Source organism: Diadema setosum, chromosome 5 (genome assembly GCF_964275005.1).
Source record: "Diadema setosum chromosome 5, eeDiaSeto1, whole genome shotgun sequence".
NCBI classification, from domain to species: domain Eukaryota; kingdom Metazoa; phylum Echinodermata; class Echinoidea; order Diadematoida; family Diadematidae; genus Diadema; species Diadema setosum.
In genome coordinates, this window is record NC_092689.1 from 25,953,281 (window position 1) to 25,975,320 (window position 22,040).

Consider the following 22,040-nt stretch of genomic DNA (forward strand, 5'->3'; position numbering starts at 1 on the left):
CCAGAAATTATGGTGCTCACACAGGACATGCACATGTGGGACTGAGCTTGGAAATACTGCTTGCTGCAATCAAGCATTATTTCATACAGCCTATTAAGTGACTGTTTTAAACCTTTACATTTTTTTTTTTTGCAACATCATTTATCCAATGACGTCTACTAAAAATTCCTTTGAAATTGAGTAACTCTACAACTAAATATCTTAATTAAACATCTCATGTTGATATTTCACGCATGTGCAAAACTAATGAGAATACTTCGAAAAATAATAGAAGTTATCATAAACTGATGCTAGCTTTAAGCTCCTCTCAAGGCAGCATATTTCCTCTGCATTGCAGTGTTCAGAGTGCTAGCACGTAGTCTTAAATTAAAACATATCATTTATGGGTGGGGATATACAGTATATGCATGATGCATATATGCATTCCCACTGTTTTTCCTTGCCGTTGCTTTTCTCCTTTTTGTTACTTCCTGAAATATGCTCTGCATTATGGGATGCCTAGCAGTATCATTATAACCACAAGTCTTTCTCGCGATGCACACAGCTCCCGAAGAGCAACAAATTAGGGGGACGGGGCGATACGGTAGCTAGAGAGAGATTTCACTGATGGAACTTTGAAGAGGAAATACCCTTTAGGGTGCGCATCAAATGTGACTGCCTATCACATGTTGATTTTCTTCGATGAGGTCAGACAGAGTTCAGACTATTCGAGGGTTGACGTCACGAGCTTCAGCAGTGTACACTGCTCTTCAAATAAATCTCTTATGTCAGTTACAGGAGCAACTTGGAACCAGAATATCATATTTGCTATTGTTGGGGCCTATCGTACTATATATGAAGCAACCTGCCAATTTTCATTTTTCCAAAAAGTATCAGCTATTATGGTTGCTAACATATTTGGGGTGGATTTTATAATTGTGGTTAACTTCTCATATCAAGCAATGAATTTATTCACTATGACTAAAGAGCACAAGTGACAAAAATATCAATGATACTTTTAGCAATACAAGCATACTTTTAGCAATACAAGCATTTTTTCTTAAAGGAAAAATGCCAATCAAATTATAATCAATTCAAGACTTGGCTCATCTTGTAATCAGTTGATATTAACATACAACCAAAATGCCTCTAAAACCTTCATATGATGGGCTTCTTTCCTCTACTGTATATAGTACCAAAAACGGTAAAAAGAAAGCGGCAAAGGGGGGAGGGGGCTGGAAATGAGATGAAACTCACCTTTGTCGCAGCATCAACGTCTGCCCCCCTCTTCAGGAGTTCTGTGACGATGTTAAGATGACCCTCCTTGGAACTAAGGTGAAGGGCATTCAGTCCATTCTGCAGGGAAAGAGGGAAAATGAGAAATCACAGGAGATATTCATAAATGAAGCCCTGAAGAAAATGAATGGCAATCTGATTTATAAATCTTTAACATCTTGTTGGTAGCTGATGAAATGTATGTCATACGTAAATGTTCATCCACATCCGGCTAATCTGTATTATGGGCAACATAATAATAACCCAGAAGTAAACCAATGCCTCACGAGCAAGACTATGTATAGGTTTTGTTTTCATCACTGCTAACATCCCCACTTTTGCTCATTTAAAAGTACTGTTACCTTGTTACCATGGAAGTACACTCTCCTAGTTTGTACGTGTAGTAGTGAAGAAGGTAGATGACTGAAGAATTCACAGGTTAGACACTTTTTTTTCAGAAAAGGGACTGTTCATTACGATGCCTGATAACTAATGATATCAAACAAAAATACAACTTGGACATGTACATGTAAGAGGTACACTCATGAGAATAGCCTGGTCATTTTTGTTTTCCTTAATAAAGGTGAATGTTTCCTCAGCATTCAACTCATATACTATTTAAGGTATACCCCTGGCGTATCCCAGCAACTGGAAATTAGGTTACTGGCAGTGCTGTTAACACACATGTTCTAATTAATCTTAATAGGTAATGGTGGAATAAAAAAAAAAAAAAAAAGCCTTTACTGCACTAGTAGGCATTAGGAACCGTTCACGCTATTCGCCTGTGGTAGACTTGCAGCAGCTTTGCCTTATGGAAGATCCTAATGGTAGAACACATAAGGTTTCTGCAGGGGTTGGCAGTTGCTTTCGCTGTACACAAAGACATGAATAGCAACATTCCCTAGACACATGGTCAACTATACCTTGCATTTTGATGTAAACTACACAAGGAGAATATTGCCTCCAACCATTTGAGGTTTTGCACATTTTGCATCAAAGCACATCTTACTCAAATAAAAAATGTACATAAGAAATACATCCAGTCTAGATAATGATACCTGGTGATAGTGTTCGGTTGCATGCAGGGTCATGAAAAGTAGCTGTTTTTCACTTTGTTCATATTTCTACTCTATCCTGTCTTATTACAAATACACAGACATTTGTTCCATCAGCCAATATCAACAAATTTTGATGCAAACGTTTGTGATGTGCTTCAAATGGCATTATCAAAATTGTATACATGCGGGCTTTCAAAACTGATCTTGTTCGATCAAATCTATCGACGCACATGAACACTGCACAACACTGCATTTCTTATGGCACCCTATTCCCATGGAAATGGCATGCTCTGTGGGCTGCTGATAGCTATCACAAATGCCTACGGTTGCCAGCAGACGACACTCTCCTCTAAACACAAGGGATCGGTTGCTAGGCAAGATTCTATCAAAAAGCTTTCCTGTTGTTGTTGTTCTTTCCCTATGTCTCCTGGATCAGAAGACTTCTCTCATTGAAGAATAAAGGTCATGTCATTGTTCACTTTGTCCGATGCAAAGAATGCTGCAATTGAATGCAAGTAGCCGATGTTCGTGGATAGATTCTTTATCTCTAAATCCTGCTCCAATTTACATGAACCCAGGAAAAGCTGTCTTGGGTTCTTTGCAAGTTTTCCCAAATCTCAGATGTTGTATGATACAGTTAGTGGCAAGTCAATTCTATCAGAATTCCCCCCTCTCCCCCCTCCCCCCCCCCCCCAACTTACTGTAAAGAAGCTGTCAACAGCTACGATGGTATATTAAATGTGACAAAATTTCTGTATAGATGATGCTATAGAGTCATGCTCTTAAAATGCCTACTAAATGCAAAAATTAATGAAGAATGCTGCATTCGGTACTGTAAAAGTGGATATTTTCGCGCGACTAATTTTTCGCGCTTGGCCGGGTAAGAAGAGTTTCACGTGTTTTTAATTCCGCGGAATCAAGACGTCAACTACTGGAATGTATGGCACGCAAAAATATTTGCGTGCTTTTATTTTTGCACTAGCTTCTGGTTGCGCGAAATGCGCGAAAATTTCAACACCGCGAAAATTTCCACTTTTACAGTATATTGCTAGTTATATGTCATTTCTGGTCAGGTTCTGTGCAGTAGACAAGTTCATGAATATTTTATACCCATACAGTTATAACAAAAGTTGTTGCTAACGATAAATCAGAGAGTCTGGTACATGTAAACTAGATATCAAGTGCATCGTATTCATCTGATGGTGGTGAAGCAAGTGACTGGTCACTAGGCCATCAGGTAAAATAGCCATAAATTCGAATATATTAGTAATTAACCATACTTAAATATGATGAAACCTCATGAATTACAATCACAATTTTTGAAGTTCCATGCATGTGATTCTGAGTCCCCCTTGTTGAATTTGACTCTTGTATGCTATTTTGTGTGTGTGTGTGTTTGTCAGTATGTTTTTGCCAAAGAGATATAACTGTCTGGGATGGACAACCAATCTGGAGTTGATACGCCACCTCGTCATAGCAACCATCTACGATGCCCTTGAGGAGGCAGGAGAAGATTTCATCCAGGATCCTCTGTTCCTCCTTCTGTCGCTCCGTCTGGAAGCGATAGATGGAGTACAATTCTGTCCGCGTCGTTGGGAAGCTGCAAGGACGCCCATTTTTCATCTTCTGCGCCGGCATGCATGACTGCCGGTGGAGCAGGCTGTTGGCCCGCGAGATTTCCAGTGATGTCATCTTATTCATCGTCGTTTGCTCTGGCTGCGGCAGTACTACGCTCCCTGGATTCAGACCGATGTTGGACTGAAACGTTTTGTAGGCCTCGCAGACGACACGTTCAAGAAATGCGACAAGCACACAGAGACAGAGGCCAAAAACAAAACACAAAGTCCCAATATCGTTGAGCATACAGCTCTTGTGGCAACTGCTCTCTAGTCTTCTTTCTTTCTTTCTTTTCTTTTAGATTAGCAATAGGAAGCCCGGCTTATCCAAAATGATGCTAAAAAAAAATCACAAGTTGGCAGGAAATCATGGAATTATTCCAAATAAGTAATCCTCAGTAAGGCACATCAACATGAAAGTACTTCGCATAGAGAGATGAAAAATATGAGGAAAACAACGCTGCAGAGTCATCCAACTTGGTTCTCTTCCACAAGGCACAGTAGGGAAGACAGTTTTGTATACATTGCACGCTTTTCTTGACTTCACCTTCTTTGAATGCTGATGATGTATGTGATAAACATGGCACTTAATACATCTCCTGATTACAATAATGGTATCCCTCCTTGGCAAATCACAGTCTATAGACAACTGCACCTAATTGATTCACAGCATTACAAAGTGACACGCAGTAAATGCTCCACTAATTTGCCTGTTACCCACGTTAGTGTGTAAAAGTTCTCTCAGCTCACTGTTCATCAGCTGTTGTTCGTGCAGATGTGCTGTGATGAGCAAAAGCACGGCCGATTAAAACAGATCTCTCCTCCCAGTTGTGGAGCTCACGATTCTGCTCCTCCAGTGTCACGGACAGCAAGAAGCTCACAAAGTACAGCTCCTGACTTATTGATGACAGTCATGTGACTTTGACATGTGACCGTGTGATGATTTGGATATTTAAGTCTGGAGAGAAACCGCAGTGCTTCCTAAAGCATCACAAGCTAAGGTGCATTTATGTTTTCAACTGCAGGCACTCATGAACAGATACAGCAAGTCACGATATTGACTCTCCCCCTTCCTATGAAAAATGTGGGCTGTGTTTTATGGCTTCCTCGGAACCGTGAAGCAAATACTTCCAGTCCCTCATCATCAGTGGGTAGCGACTGGTCTTAGTGCAGTTGTTTTAATGAGAAGAAAAAGGTCCAAACTTCCGTTGAGCTGGTTTTGGAGAGACGGTCACTGCACTGAGAGTTTGGTGTTGAAAAAGGGGGGCTTACGCTGACAGGTGCTTTGTGAACTGAGGGCGACAAATGATGATCGGAACACAACAGAAGGTGAAAAATGGTCTTCAGCAATGAGACAGCTGAATAATTTTTTTCAGAGACACTCCAAGTAGATTTCAAAGGCCCAGCATAAATGTGAAGGCTCAAGCATTGCAAATGAGAAGTATGCAAAGAGTGAAATCAGTTGATCCCTCTTGGCTCTTGAAAACTGCAGATCGGCCTGTACTGATTAGTTTTCAAACTAGCCGACACCTCCTAAATCACCATGTGATCGACCCTTGGCTACAGGTTCTTCCACGTGACAAAGTCGGGAGAGCAGAATCCACAGTTCCTTGGAATCCTAAGCTTCTTCTTGCGTGTGTGTGTGTTGCCCCAAACGGCTGCACGGCACGCGCAGTCTGAGTCGGTTGAGACCTCGGCTGGGCAGAAACGAAATGCACCCCGCACGCACACGTTGCAGACCCTGGCATCTTACCCCTTCCTGCTGGAACACGCGCAGCAGAGCATCTTGGGTAATTGGCGACTTCCCCCTACCCAGTGGTTCTGTGAATCATAACGACTTTGTTCCTAGGTGATACACAAAACACTGCACTGTGGCTACTTCCTACGCACCATGTTGCCTGTAATCCAAAGAATGACCCTTGTTGGGTTGAATGAGTTCTCTCACACTTACATTTCACTGTTATCCCTAACCTCCATGGCATCCATTATAGCTGCTACTGCATAACACCCATGCTTGCCACATACAGCTGAACCTACAAAAATATGATGGTCATTTATTGATCTTACCCGGGCAATGCTAACCACTTTTGTCAATTAAGTCAGCTAGATGGAAGACCTGGGCAAACAGAGCAATCAACATATGCAGATGAGGTCTGCCATAGAATTCTCTGCACAGCATTAATAAATGTCTCCTCCCCCTCTATAACATACATCCAGGAAATTGAAATCAGCACACATACATATCAATGTTAAAATCATTTCTCCCATATCAAAAAAGCAAAATCAGCACAGAGTCGTATCCCATAATTGATGAATACAGAAAGCTTTATTACACAGACATTACAATAATCCCTTGTTTGCATAACCACTACCTTTTAAACAAAATCTCATTGTGTAACTATCAAAATTTCATATTTTCAACCATCTTTGATGCTATTTGTAATGGTGTTGCTATGGTAAGTCTGGTTACTCTGTTGAGCATTACGGCATCACTCCTCGTTCTTTGGGGAGGTCAAACCTATCCAATGGCACTGTTTGTGTGTCTTGTGAGTGAGGCTATTTTAAGATCACAGTCGGCTATTTTTTACACCACAAAACAACCATGTATAGCTCTGTACCCTTGCTCAGACAGCTGATAGACACCACAACAATGACTATTGCTCTAATTTGCTCTATGTTTGGAGAGATAATTTGAGCTACTCTGAAAAATTATGGAACGCAAGGATCTTTATCAGATTCCCTTCATATGGTGCAGTATACACATCCATACTGCAGTATAATTTCAGCTGATTGAGCTACATGTATATATTACAAATTTCATACACAAATTTTGTATTGCAAGACCATTTAGAATTTTCCAATTCTAAAGGCTGATGATTTAAGAATTACCTAACAGCTCATTACCCACCAACAATATAATTTCTGAATTGATAAAAAAAAAAAAATCTGTTATCAATATTTGTGTTTCTAGACAATACTGAAATAACTTTATTCTACTCTTGTGCAAACTCTGTGTACTAAATGTTTTGAAGGGAATGAAAATACTAAATGTCAAAATCTGTCTGGTTCAAAGTCATGTTGTGTGAGTTTGAGTGTGTTTATGAGATTCACTTATTTTGTCAATCTTTGCATAAGAGACTTCAAGAAATAGACAATACTATAATAAGAAACCGACTGGACATATCTTGTTAAACTGGCGAGACCTTTCACTAATTAGCACAGACAATGGATGATGATTAGGCAGCACTGACTAAAGCCTAGCACCCATATTTCCTGAGGTCATCCACCAAAAGGGCAGGTGTCCAGACGAGGGCAGGGGGAATTACGCCCCTAATTTACACTGAGGGGAGTTGATGATGTAAATACATTTGGCATAACTGATCATCATGTATAAAGAATGCTGATCGTGTGTGGAGAAGAAATAGTTTGCAAACTGTGTAAGAAGATTGTAAAAAAGATTATGATATGAATGATAGTGATGATGATGGATGTGGTAGTGGCAGTAGAAAAAAAAATTAACCCGTGCCATGCTGAATTCAGAAATTAACATAGACTTAATACACTGGCCACCAGGTTGCTGTAGGTAATGGGTAAAAAGCTGTCGCTGAACACAAACATCACTATCATAGTCATCTGGACTAGTTGCATGCCAATTTCTGGCAGAAATTATGGGTGCAATCATCATTAATGGGCAATTTACCCACAAAAGATCATAGTATAAGCCACTTGGTACTTTTGATAGCATTATGAGGACAGATAGGAGAGGTTCCATGGGGACTTACAACAAGAAACTTCTCCCTGGTTTCATCACGGATTCTAGCATGGCCTTACTGTATTATGGACATTATTATTATTATTATTATTGTTATTATTATCATTATTTCGTTCTATTTATACAGGGTGGCCCCGTCAGTAATCAAGTACTGTTTTCCAGGGGGCCTGTAAACACATACATGCAAGGTAACAATCACGACAAATAACATTAACATAACACAATAGGTCGTACATCAAACAGAACAGAACTGTTCATGAAAATAAGAAAATAAGGAATGAGACTAAATGTATCAGTTTGCAACCAGGATGAAAAACACAACAACTTACTTATTGAGTTTATAAAGAAAAATGGACCCCCTATGATAAATGGATCCCCTATGATAAATATGAATATGTATCATATATATCAAAATATATGTGCATCGCCATCATTTGCACACACCAGCGCTGCTTCCATATCAGATGGGGATTCAAAGTGCTCAAGTAATAACAATCCTAAGCTCGCTGTGCTAGAACTTCAGAATGTGGCACGACACATTATGTGAATAGGGTTGGAGTACCAAGTGTGCATTTATGCTGTTCCTCAATCTCACTGGATTGCCATAGATCTTATATAAACAAATTTCACTTAGAAATTTATATTTCTGGTCAGTTTCCCTCTGTTTGCATTTATCAAAATAATATCTTCATAACATTTTTCTCATGTTAATAAATTCTGGGGAGCTGGGACATAATTCAATTTTTCAGTCGATGAGCCTAAAAACCCTCTAGGCTACATGTGTGATATTCTGGACATGGCATCTATGGTCATTCCATCGTCATGGTTATGCTTGTTGGTATCCCCAATGATCGAGTGACTCTGTTGCCTTGGGACCGATTACATTGGAGACAAAAGGCAGTTGTGAAACTGATGTTCACGTCCCTCTGCTGCAACCCATCTCTCTTTTTTTCAAACAAAAAAACTCATCTGAAACCTTTTGTCATCGATGACACCGTATCTACGTCAAATATCCATTCCATTTTTGATTTAAGCTTGGGTATTGCCCTAAATCCTATCCAAGCTGTGATTACCTCTTGATGACACGGCAGCAGGGGGGGGGGGGGGGGGGAGGGGGCACAGATATTTGTTTTGGCTAATCCAACCTAATCTTCAACTTCACATACCCCAAGCATGTCTTTCTTCACATTTTGATTTTGAATAAAAGTTGATTGGTAATCAATCTGAGTGAGGGGAGGGAGGGAGGGGTAGTGTTGGGTGGGGTAAGTGGGCAGTGGCTACTGAAGGAGGGTCTGTGTTCTCACATGGCCCATTCTATCTCCCTCGTTTCCCCATCCCCCCCCCCCCCACTCCATTTGATCCCTAGTGATGTCAGAGACATATCCAATTGCCACATAATCCTATCTACTTCAGCCAAGAGGGATTAGCCTGTGCATTTAGTGGTTATTTTTGCCCACTGTCACACACGAGCTCACCCATCAACTTCACTTGACTGACCTCGGTTATTTGAATTCAAGTACGTATTTATCAAAAGTTAAAGGGAAGGCAAACCCAAAGAGCAATGTGGATTGAGTGAAAGCAACAACATTAGTAGAACACATCAGTGAAAGTTTGCTGAAAATCGGACAATCGATGCAAAAGTTATTAATTTCTACAGTTTTGGTGTTGGAACCGCTGGATGAGGAGACTACTAGAGTTTATGAGGTATGAGTGGACAACAATATAAAGAAAATATAAAGAAAATTCCACAAAAAATTATTTTTCATGAAAATTACAAATTCCATCAACTTGATACTGACATATGTTGAGGGTAGCAATTATTCCCCCTGCTTTCTGAAAGCGGTTAGTCAAGTGCTCTTTCATAATGCTAGATAAGTGAATTTTTGTTGAATTTCCTTTATATTTTCTTTGTATTGTCGTCCACTCATATGTCATAACCTCTAGTAGTCTCCTCATCCAGTGGTTCCAACACCAAAACTTTAAAAATTCATAACTTTTGCATTGATAGTTCGATTTTCCTCAAACTTTCACTGATGTGTTCTACTAATGTTGGTGCTTTCACTCAATCCATACTCCTCTTTGGGTTCGCCTTCCCTTTAAGACCTCATAATCACTCACAGAAGATGACAACCTTTCCTTTGTTCATTGTACCCTGTCATATGTACTGCCTTGTTGGGCATTTCAATGGTTAATTTTCTGCTGGATGAAATTTAAGAGTTTGGTATCCTTAGATACGAAAATGTCTTATTAGTAACTTTTTACATACCATAAAGTTCTCACTACTTTCAGAATGTTTCCACTAAATAAGCTGAACATTAAATGTAAGGTATGGTACAGGAGATTCTTGTGTAGTCTATGAAAATACACAAGTTATCAAACATATCACAATTTCATGCATACCTTCACAACTTGAGTTGTCCCTGATACCAGAAAATGTGCCTTTATGCTTGCTTGCCAAACATATCAATAACTAATTAGCACTGCATTCCATATAATGGAGAAGCCTTGAGCTTCTCAAGGCGGGAGGTGGGAGGAATAGCTTAAACTGGAATCATTAAAATTTTTGGCTTACAGATAACCAGGGCTCAACATTGGCAGTGGCCCAAGGCCACTTAGAATTGATGTAGGGCCAGTAAACATTTAAAAAGCATTACTTTTGGTGGCATGACCAGGTAACTAGGATTCAAAATAGATTGCTATGTTTCCTTCAATCTAACCCAACTGCATTTCTTTTACAGGCCACCAACATTTCAAATTTAATGATTTTAGTGCTCCAAATTGGCCACCAGAGAAAAAAAAAATCAGCATCAAGTCCTGGAAACCTGACAAACTGGTGACAATATTTCATTATTCTTTCATCTCTTTAATTGATCCTGCCATATTCTTGAGTGATGAACCCCAGGCTGAGATATATTTGAAAATGGCTGATGGCATGGCCTTTACCACTGTTTACTGCTACAAGATCAGGAGGTCAGGAAATATCAGTCCAGGCCTCATGTGCCTCTTTTAAGGCCATCTACTTTAAAGAACATGATTAAGTCTGATTGCCTTTCCTGAATGCTAGCATACTGGCTGATGAGAAGGACATATTAATAGACACTATAGAGTGCACAAGCCATACTGCACTACCTGCCCCAGGAGAGGTCATGTGTACCTCCCCCTGCCCCATACCTTGGACGGACAGCCCCTGGGCAACCATCCCTTGTGGAGGATAAATTGACATCTAGTACGGATCAAGCTGCTATTAATGGGGGAGATACACAAGGTCTTTCTCTATGGGCCTAATTGATGGCCATAATTACTGAATCCCTTTCAGACACCATAATGTTTTTTCAAAGTGTGAATATATAAAAGAAAATCAATGGACATCCCTACCACACTTGGGCAGTTTAAACTTAAGAAATCAATGAAAATGCCATGTTAAAGGGTTGAAGAGTACGCGCACTGGGATAAGTCAATAGGGCGCTCATTAACGTTTTACAAATTCTAAATCTAATAATTTGAAAGAGAGAACATATCCAGTCTGTATTCCTTTCATCATAAGAATTCAAACGCAGTCATTATGAGAATACAATCATAGATGCTTGTAACTAGGAATTCACTCATTTTGAAGCTATCAAAGACATGCAAGATTATGCATTATGACACAGCGCACATTTTTTGTAGCATAGCGCATCTTCGGCAAATGTCTGCACGCGAGTCAAGATACTTCCACGTATTAAATACCAAAAAGGATGGGGACACAGGAATAGTAATACCCAGTGCTATTCTAAAAACCATGCTTAATCCTAGGACCAGACAGCTGATTCTGCGGTTGCCCCGGCATTCACCTCACTCGCCAGGTTGAGATGAAATGGGGAGGGGGGGGGGGAGATGCTGAGGTAACCCAGCTTTTTGTAGTTTCAGTTCAAATGTCTTTCCTTTGACAAAACCAACCACATATGCTCCCTTCCCTGATCCTTTCTACCCTTACTCATCAGCATGTGACAAAAAAAATACAAAGAAATATAGAAAAGTCCACCATCCCCCCCCCCCCTTGCTTGTCATATTTTTTGTATCGCTGGCTTAGGGAAGAATCGGGGAGGGGAGGGTGAAGGGAACTAGATGTCAAGGCAACACTTAAATCACATGTTTGATTACTTCCTGTGTGTCTATTATTTCAGCCACTGGAGATATTTTATCCCTCACATTGCAGCGTGCGTGCATGCTTATGTTATTTGATCGGCAATCTTTGCTTCTTGTGTCATCATCATCATATTTCAAACAATCTCTGCAGCACGAGATCATTTATGTTGGAGAATGTTTCTACACTATTTACCTATTAATCTACTATTCAGTGCTCACTGTAGCACACTTTACAACTTTACTTTTGACTTCTTGGTGCCCTGTTTGGGGGCAAGCATATAGAGGAAACTGATTTAATGCATCTTAGAATCATAACATGACTTCCCAACATAGCATGCTATCTGAGCAAACAATATTATCACTTTTCATCATCTGTATGTGGCAGTTAGAGCTTACTTATAGTTAAATGACTAATTTTTAGTGATCTACATTTGCCTAGTGCTATATTATACATTCTTTGCAGATATGGGGGTGGGGAGGGGGGAAGGTTGTCAAACTGAATTAAAAGACAAGAGACTTGCTATTATTGAGCAATTTCGGACAGAATCTTATAAAAAAGAAGTTGATTATATGATGCATTTTTCTTTTCTTTTCTTTTTAAGCCACAGACACTGGCAAAAAATAAATGTCTTTTGTACTGAATGAAATTCTTCATTCTGTAATGTTAGAAGTAAAGTGATAAGATATTCAGATTCAAAAGTTAAGAATGCATGTAAATTCCTTAAATCCCTTATCACTTGTCCATCAAAATAAAATTTGTTCTCATCATGACATGAGATCTGTCTAGATATCAAGACGCAGAAGTATCACAACATTCAAATTATTGCATTCTGCATTTTTGACTCTCATACTATGGGCACATTCTAAAATGCCTCTCAACAGTTGTGCGGCTTATGCAAAGGGCCACAAGACCAAAGGCCGTTTATACCCATCAACAACAGCTTCAGACTAAATCACCCAAACACAAACAGGAAATATGTAATCCCAGCATTCTCTGCTGAGGGGAAGATGTCTAATTGCACCTAGTTAGGTAAAATCCTTAAGTTCGGACAACCAACAAGTTTGCGACCAAGTTTGGCTCTCTCTGTAATTGTTCGTGGCCGTTTTGGGGCCGGAAGGAAGACCAAATAAAAAAAAAAAAAACTTGGAGGTCAAAAGAGCGATGTCTCGACATTAGATTTCAACAGCAACAACACAAACAAAATTGAAGCGTGGCCTTTGCTGCGGTATGTGAAAGTGATCAGTTTTTTGGGGTTTTTTTTTTTTAGCCTAGATCCTATGTTTTATAATTTTGAGGACTAGTTTGGGTCAATGTTAGAATCTTTGCATACAGATCTGTCTGGCAGAAATTGAAAATGTTGCTTAGATAATATACACAAAGACATCAGCGAGTAATCAAAAAAATATATTACTAGTTTCATTCTATTTATATAGAACAGAAAAAAAAAAACACCACCATCATTCATGATTTCAAAGCTCTATAATATATTGACACTGCATGACCGCATTATTAGCCATTGTGTGAATTTGAAAAGAGGAATTGAAAAGTTAAATTTGTTGGTCTTTATTAATTTTTGTTTTCAACTACAGCAGATAAGACTGCAAAATGATAACCACATAAATGCAGGTGGATAGCCATTGTGCCATTAGCCTTCTGTAAACTCTTCTCACACATCAGCAGGTATCAAAAAACCAACTTGGAAATTCTTATCATCAGTGGTCAAGTCTGTACCACCGAATGATATTCTCCACTCCTCAATCACATTCTTAACTATTATTTCTCTCCTAACTCCCTTCCATCAGCAGAGACAATATATCAATCTAGATCAGGATTCTACATTGTATGTCCCCTGAAAAGAAAAACAAAAAGTAACACTTGTATACGATGCAGCTTAAGTTCTAAGCTCCATTTTAAATTCATCTGGCCATCTTCTAATTATTTGAATTCTTTCAAACAAATTTCTCTCTCCCTCTACTGTAAAACATGATATATTCGCAGCATGAAATTTTCACGAATTGGAGCCAACGGCCTTTTTCGTGGCATGAAATTTTTGCGAATTGCCACTGGCATTCAATGCATATGTGACCCGCTACAACAAAAGGATCCAAAAGTCGGGGGAGGAAAATTTTCTGAAAATGACAGGATATCATTCCCTTACTCTTCCACTTTAATTTCATCTATAACACGACTCATGAAAGTACTCTGTTGCAGAGATATCAATGATCTTATTAGCGCATATCGAGTGGTTTAGGAAATCAGCATTTTGAGAAAACAGCCTTCAAAGTTTTCCTTCTGATGCTATCATGATCAAGGGGAGGCAAGACAGTTTTCACCGCTTGACAATAGAAGGTATGCTCATAGCAACCTCCATGATGTTCATTCAAGCTTAGCACCAACGGTCTACACACGACCAGTCAGTAACCAGGATGCCACACACTGACCAACTCCCTTGTTGCTAGGGGCGGAGTCTAGCTGCGGCGCTAAATCCAAATCTTTCTGTTGAAAGTCGGAAAATCATGGCCCAGAAAAACACTATTTTCTTGCCTTTCCTTTGACCATTTAGCTTCGAAATTTCGGCAGATGATAGACGATACATTAGACTACAAAATTATGCAAAAAACAGAAAACCAATAGTTTTGACCAATATTGATGATCTGACTTCAAACTCGATTTTCTAGGCTCAGCCATCAGTGACTTTAGGATCCTTCTGTTGTAGCGGGTCACATATAGTATACCTACAAGAACTTTCGTGTGCATTTTAATTTCGTGAATCTTGGCGCAATATTCGCGAAATTAAAATGCACGCGAACATTCCTCGTTTTACAGTATTTCAAAACCCTTCGAATAATACCCCTTTCCCGCTGAAGAAAATCTTCCCCGGGGGCACCTGGGGGCACCCGGGGAACCCCGCAGTGTGAAAGGTCACTCGGTTGGAACCTAGGGGAAGCCTAGGTGAAACACCGATGAAATTTTGGGCAATTTTTACCCGAGAAGCGTCCTGGGTAAACTCCGATAGTTCAACAGGAAATCACCCGGTGGTTCACCGAGAGCGCCCAGCGTGAAAGGTTGTCTCGGTGAAACACCGGGGAAAATATGCAGATTATGTCAAAGGTCATGTTTTGTTTCTGGTCATGCACACATTTTCAGCTAGCTAGCGCGCACTCGACCTCCCAAATCCACACGTACAGGGTACTAGAAATTCGTGTTTGTAAACATACTAGTACAATCAACACTACATACTGTATGTCGTTTCGTGCAATGTGGCGTTCACAGTGCGACGGCATTGTTTTGCATCGTGCTGTGCATTGTATTGTTTAATTAGCACGCCGTGTATACATAACAAAGCTGATACGTACGTGTATAGGTTTACAGTGTACTTGATCGATTTGATGCGTCCTCCCTTTTCGTCTTCCTCTAGTGTCTAGCTCCTAACTCTTTCAGTAAAGTCTGATACAGTCCGCCTCTTGCTTGATTTTTTCGTATTTTGTGCTTTTCTCGTCAAGTGCTGGGTTTACAGTGTGCAGGAGAAACCCGTTGACGTTTTGTGCTGTTGAAATTTGAGGGAATTTTGCAAACGGCTGGAGTGTGAACCAAAGACGAAGAGAGAGTACGTAGCGAGGCAGCAGTGAACGAAGAACTGAGCGGGACGTCGGCTGACGCTGCCGCGTACGAGTCCCTCCTCCGAAAACTTGCTGAACATGGGATCGAAAAAACCAAATCGCAGATGCACAACAAACTCAAGTACATAAGATCACCCACGTTGCGAGCAGAAAACCCGTCTAGGGGAAAGTTTCACCGAGAGCAGTGTGAAACGACGGCACTCAAACTTTCACCGAGAGGGGCAGCGGGAAAGGGGTAACAATCATTTGATACTATTTCCTTCAGCAATTTTGTGCAGCTAAAATTCACAAAGACAATACCCACATATTCATGCTGATTCTGTATTGTCTCGCGAAAAGAAATATACATGTCATTCACGCTTGGTTGTGATATATAATACGTGATATATAATCGTGAGCCTCATATCAAATCTGAGAGGTTATCTTCTTCTGATTTGAATTGTCTGCCACCAACCGCTAGTTCCCTTCCTATTCTGAGGGGCACATTCGACTTCGCGGAGACAGCATCATGACTCCGTAATGACATTGGCATTCACAATCGGCAGGGCTCCCTTATCAGTCTGCTGTCTCCATTATGGAAATCATCCTCCATGTGAGGGGCCCCAAACAGTGAGGGTGTTATGCCTGGGTTCTCTCTCCATCTCCCTCTAAACTCTCACTGAATCCACAGTCTTAGATATGCAAATTATGCAAATGAAGCAATCATCCAATAAACAACACCCTCCATCCCCCCCCCCCCCCCCGCCCCCGAACACACAATAACACACACACATGCAAAACTTGCAATGATACAAAACTTGAATAATTGTTTTTCTTTCAGGCTGTTGTACATTTCCTGAGAATTGAATGAGAGCCATTCTGTAGTTTACGAGATTTGTCTGTGAGAACCCAGTTACCCCTTGCTTATCAACTACGGCAGCTTTATTTCACACAACAGTGAGCATGTCAGATACATACGTCCACACCTGCAAATACTTTCAGATTAACTTCTTGGCCCGCCTGCCATCCCTAATTGTGATTATAAAGGAAATATTAAGTACCAGACAAATGCATTAGTGCAGTAGAGTCTACAGACCAATTTGGTTTTGAAACACTAACTTATGTTGGACAATACTGAAAGGCTTCTAATGTATGAAGAAAAGATGACTCAATGGGTTTTATGCAATGAGTCAAGTGCATTGCTATGTTAGTACATAAATTAACTACTAGTATTGTTAGGAACACATGAACCCCCCCCCCCCCCCCCCCCGTCTTGTTATACATACAAGCATGTGGCTAGGACCCCGTTTACAGTGCGAGGCTCGACCGCGGCTCGGCCGCGGCCGAGTCCAGCCCCGCTTCAGTGTAAACGCGCAAAAGGCCAAATGCGAGGCCAAAATTGGCCTCGCATTTGGCCTCGCTCTGGAGGTGGTCTCGGCCGCGGCCGAGCCGCGGCCGAGCCCGGCCTTTTCTTGGTGTAAACGCAAACTGGGCCAAATGCGCGGCCAATTGCGCGGCCAGTTTTAGTCTGGCTTCGAAACCCTCTGCCTGTATCTTTCGCTGTTCAGGATATTAACCCCCTCAACGTCGAAAACTAGTATAGTTTAAGGTGGTTTTGTCCTGCAAAGGATGTTTTCCTTCGGCAAAGGCCTTTGCCCGAACGGCGACTTCGTCGCCACGGAATTCAGTTGGCAAAGGGTCTGAAAACCAGACAATACCAAATTGCGTTAGTTTACAAGCAGAGCATCACTACGACCAAATAATGAAAGGTTTGAATCGAAAGCGCGTCCGAGCCCAGCAGTGTAAACGGACAAAATTGCGAGGCTCGGCCGCGCAATTGAGGCCGGGCTGTAAACGGGGTCTAGTTCGTCTGTCTCAGTTGTACACTTGTCCTGAGAAGCTCTTAAAACTGCACACGTACAATGTATGTGTTATCTCTTATCAATGGAAATATCTAAGTAAACCATCAGAGGTTTCCCAAACTCTGAGCTGCATCTATACTTTTATTTTATAGTCTTTCTCATAGACACACAGCAATAACTTTTCAGTTTACAAATATGCCACAAATGTCATCTTTTTCTGATTTAGCTAGCAGCAAGATGCTGGGACACATTTTTGACACACTAGGTAAAACAAATCACAACACAAAGAGCCTTCCATTGCTAGACTTAAGGAAGCTCATAATACATGTATCACATGTAATTGGAAGGTGTAAAGAGACGTAGGATGCTGCAGAGTTCATAAATAATGTGTCTCCAGTTTCCTAGTACCTAAACCCATTGAATACTATTCCCATGTATACTCCACCAAAATCAAGTACTAGTAGTCCTCAACGGGTTAAATCTACCTCTGAATCAATAATTCATTCACGTGGAGATATCTCAGCTCCGGAGAGCCACTTCCCCTGAATGTCAACTAATTCGCCCCACAAGGGCAGAGGAAAATCATATTGTACTCTACCAAACACCAGAGGGCTCTGTGCATCTTCACCACACACACCATTTGAGTGAGGCAGAGTGTTGTATATGTAGGAGAATTGTGCACACTTTGCCCGTGTCTCATGAGGTAGAAGAACTGGGTCATAGCAAGCCTGTACATATTATGCTGTCCGGCAGCCAACGCCCACTTTCTTGCTGAGCATGTATTCGGTGCTGTCTACACGTAATCCTACTCACTGTAATATCAGATGGTCTCCTAATGATATTCTGGATGATCTGTGCTGGTCATGTGTTTTACATGTATCATTATCCCTGTAAGTCAGTTGTGCACCATACAATGGGGAATATTCAATACAATTTGATTTAGAATTCTTCCATTAATTTTGTGCTTATCTATGTCAATGTAGGGCATTTGTTAATCAGTTGTAACAAAAGGGACTAATTTTGGTTTTGTTTTGACTTGAAATCAGTAGAATGGATGTGACATTTATAATATGTTTTAGAACATATATATCTCACTAATTAAGTATGGATGTGTAACTAGTATTGCAGAATTATATATAAAATTGCAAAATCATGGGTTTTTTTCTCTCTTGACCACCTATATGAACTTCCAAGATATCTTACATCATGAAGAAAAGTCCTTTCCCCATCCCTTAAATAAAATCATAAACAAAAACAAATTACTCATTACTTCTCTCAATTAGAGTAAGTCTGAAGTGAAAGTGAATTGAATCCACTGTTTACTTGAAAAACTATTGAATTCACATCAGTATTTATTTCTACTACTACTACTACCACTACTACTACTACTACTACTACTACTACTACTACTACTACTACTACTACTACTACTACTACTACCACCACCACTACTACTACTACTTCATGAATTATCCATAAGAAAGAATGAAAGAGAAAATCATCTTTTCCCTATGATTACATGTACATGGTGCTTTATACAGGACACTAATAAAAAAAAAAAAAAAAACAAAGGTTGGTGACTTGTAACATTTCTATATCAAATAATAATGCATTTGAAATTGTTCCCTTCATGTATTCCAACCCTCCCACAGACAGTCAGGCAATCACTGATGTTGCTGCATGATCCAGTATGCCTATATCATATCACTTGCCTGCAAAGATGTAGACATGTTAGGACCCTGCACAGATTAGGTAACATCCAGGCCCCAAGATTAGGGGGGACAAAATTAGCTGCTTACACATGTAACATATCAAGAGAAATAACAACATCTTCAAAAGAAAAATCCCAGGTACTACTACTGTGAAAATACTGAGGATTCTCTGAAAAATCCTGTTCAAGCCATGAATAACAATTTAGGTTAGAGTATCACTCTGCATCTATCCTCTACGGAAAAGAAAAGGGAGTTGTCTCTGTATATCTTATGTGTGGCAATTATATCCTATACAACTCAAACTGCTAGCCTTTGCTGATTCTTTTCCGATACTGCCTACCCACTAATTGGTACCATGAATGCATTATAATTTTTTTCAGGAGTCTTTACATAATATTGCAAAATTGAATAAAATTTCTATCAAATGTGCACAAGTGATATATATTATAAAAATGCAAAATCACCCAGTAATCCAGGTAAGCTGAGCAGATTGGTTTACAGTGTGACATGTACAAGAGCCATGACACATGCTACCTTGATTTTGATAAATACATAACAGAAATTATAAATATCGAACATGAGGGCTATTCTACATAATGAAGAGCAATGTGTTGTCAAGTCTAAATGTGGTTCTGTGCTACACAGAGTCAACTACGTTCCAAATGTGTTCAAGACAAAGTCAACTTCAAGCATGTACATTGGTTTGATTAATGTGCTGTATTTTTATTGTTTGTCTAAATCCTATAAGTATGTAAGATGTGACAAGTATGTTGATTACTGCTCATTCTTTTCCACTCTCTTTCCACAAACTTTTCCTACATGAAATACTGTCTCCTAAATATTAAACTGAATGTAAATTTCATTGCCCCCTCCCCCCCCAAAAAAAAACAACAAACAAAACAAAAATGGATACATAATCCCTTGAATGAATAAATGAATGTATGCATGAATGAAGGAATATATTTACAATTGATTTCAATATTATCACCGACAATGACTGTTCAAAATACAGAACCAGTACAAGGTCTTGGACTTTGCATTGAACATGGTTGCTATTGGTTGTGAGTTTTTATCACAATGTAAACCAAAACCAGCGACTTACAAACAATCTTACAATCAATTGTAGTTCATCATGATACAGAACCTGTGTCCACATATCAAAACGAGTTGCAAATGATTGTATTTTTGATCAATAAACAGACAGCTGTTTGGGCTGAAATTGGTTGTTAAAGGGCTGGTATAGTATTGGCGGAGATGAGGATTGGGCTTTATAACTTTTTGGGAGATATCAAGAAATAGTATAGAGCATAGGATTCTAACAGGAATTTAAAGTTAATTTGATGGAAATCAACTTTGAAATGGTTGAAACATCCAATTTATTAGGATCGCTCTGTTTCAGATATCTCGGCCATTTAAAAAACAATTTTCATTAAATAAATGTTGAAGTCCTCATGCCCTTTCATATTTCGTAAGAGGTTTCTCATTATCTCACAAAATGTTACAAACCTGAAGTTAGGTCTCAACCAAAACCACACAATCCCATTAATGGATCTTATGCATTGTCAACCACTGAGTTGTAACTAGCATCAAGTTAAAGACTGCTTGCAATGATCCTTGACTTACTGCATTGCTTGTGTTGATGTCCGTGCTCCCCTGGAGGTATTCCAGAACTTTGTCCAAGTTGCCGCCGCGGGCAGCTCGCAGAAAACTTGCATTTCCGTCAGTCTGGAAAGATGCAGAGAAATGATGTTGTAGAAACTCACTACCTCTTTTCAGAATTGTGGATGGCACTTCAAGGGGGGGGGGAAGCTTTGAAGATCATCAACTCTAGCTCTCACATGCTGGGAATATCTGTACATATATGCTGACCAACTTGATGTGAATTGAATCAAAAGTTGCTGACAGATGACTGATATTGGAAATCTTGATAATTCCCATTTTCTTGATCTCTATACACCTATCCACAGGTGATATGAAATATTCTAGATGCAAGAATATGGGGAGGACCATCAAGTTCACATGTAAGATTCAAGAATATCATCACTACTCGATTTGTGCTAGAAATGTCAATCCTGAAAGCAATGGCATGGACAATATAAATGCATTGCCATTGTTGTTAATATCATAAATATCCTATCATCATAATTACAAGCATTATCACTTATTATCATTACTATCAATGTTATCAGTCACAGGAGTAGTAGTAGTAGCATCATCATCATTATCAGTATCAAAATACTTTTATTATTGGTCACATATTGAGCAGGTATATACAATTTCACTTTATCAACAGAATGCACAAATTCACATCATCTGATTTTTGTTTGTTTGTTTGCTTGTTTGTTTGTTTTACTGAAATGCTGTAAAAGTGGATAGTTTTGCGTGAGTAATTTTTCGCACTCGGCCGGGTAAGATGAATTTTGCCTATTCTTAATTCCACGGAATCGAGACATCAACAACTGGGACATATGGCAAACAAAAATATTCCCGTGCTTTTGTTTTTTACGCTAGTTTTTGTTTGCTCAAAATGTGCGAAAATTTCAACACCACAAAAATTTTCACTTTTACAGCAGTCTTTGTGAGCAGCCCCGATCAACAAGACTTGGCAGGCGGAGGGAGACTCACCAGCATTGCGTGCTGCTCATCGGGAGAGGAAGGGGACTGTACAGGTTGGTGTTTCTCTGGCTTGTCTGGCTTCTTGGGCGGTTTCTCGGCCGGCTGCTCTGATGGACCGTTCTCCTTACCAGCGGCTTCCGGGGCTTCCTTCTGCAACGAGATGGAAAAGAGAGAGGAAAATGTTATAAACTGGAATAGGACCTATGTCTTTGGAACAGAAAAATCCTGTTTTAACAAACACTGATGAAACAAACACCAAATCAAGTAAGTAATCTATTCTGGCACACACACACACACACACACACACACACACACACACATGCACACACACACACATTCTGGTTTACCACAAACTTCTCATTGCAAGAAGTAAGCCATGGTTGGCTCAGTTATCTAATCAACTTAGCCTGTCTTTCATCAAACTG

At 39.8% G+C, this 22,040-nt stretch overlaps 1 protein-coding gene across 1 annotated transcript in view; it reads right to left on the minus strand.

Moving 5' to 3' along the window:
- LOC140228809 (uncharacterized) overlaps positions 1-22,040 on the minus strand; it is a 199,809-nt gene that overhangs the window by 144,656 nt on the left and 33,113 nt on the right. The window contains exons 2-4 of the mRNA XM_072309082.1: positions 21,625-21,765; positions 20,623-20,724; positions 1,237-1,335 (exon numbers count right to left, since the gene is read on the minus strand). Coding sequence (XP_072165183.1) covers positions 1,237-1,335; positions 20,623-20,724; positions 21,625-21,765 — 342 coding nt within the window. The remainder of the gene's footprint in view (positions 1-1,236; positions 1,336-20,622; positions 20,725-21,624; positions 21,766-22,040) is intronic.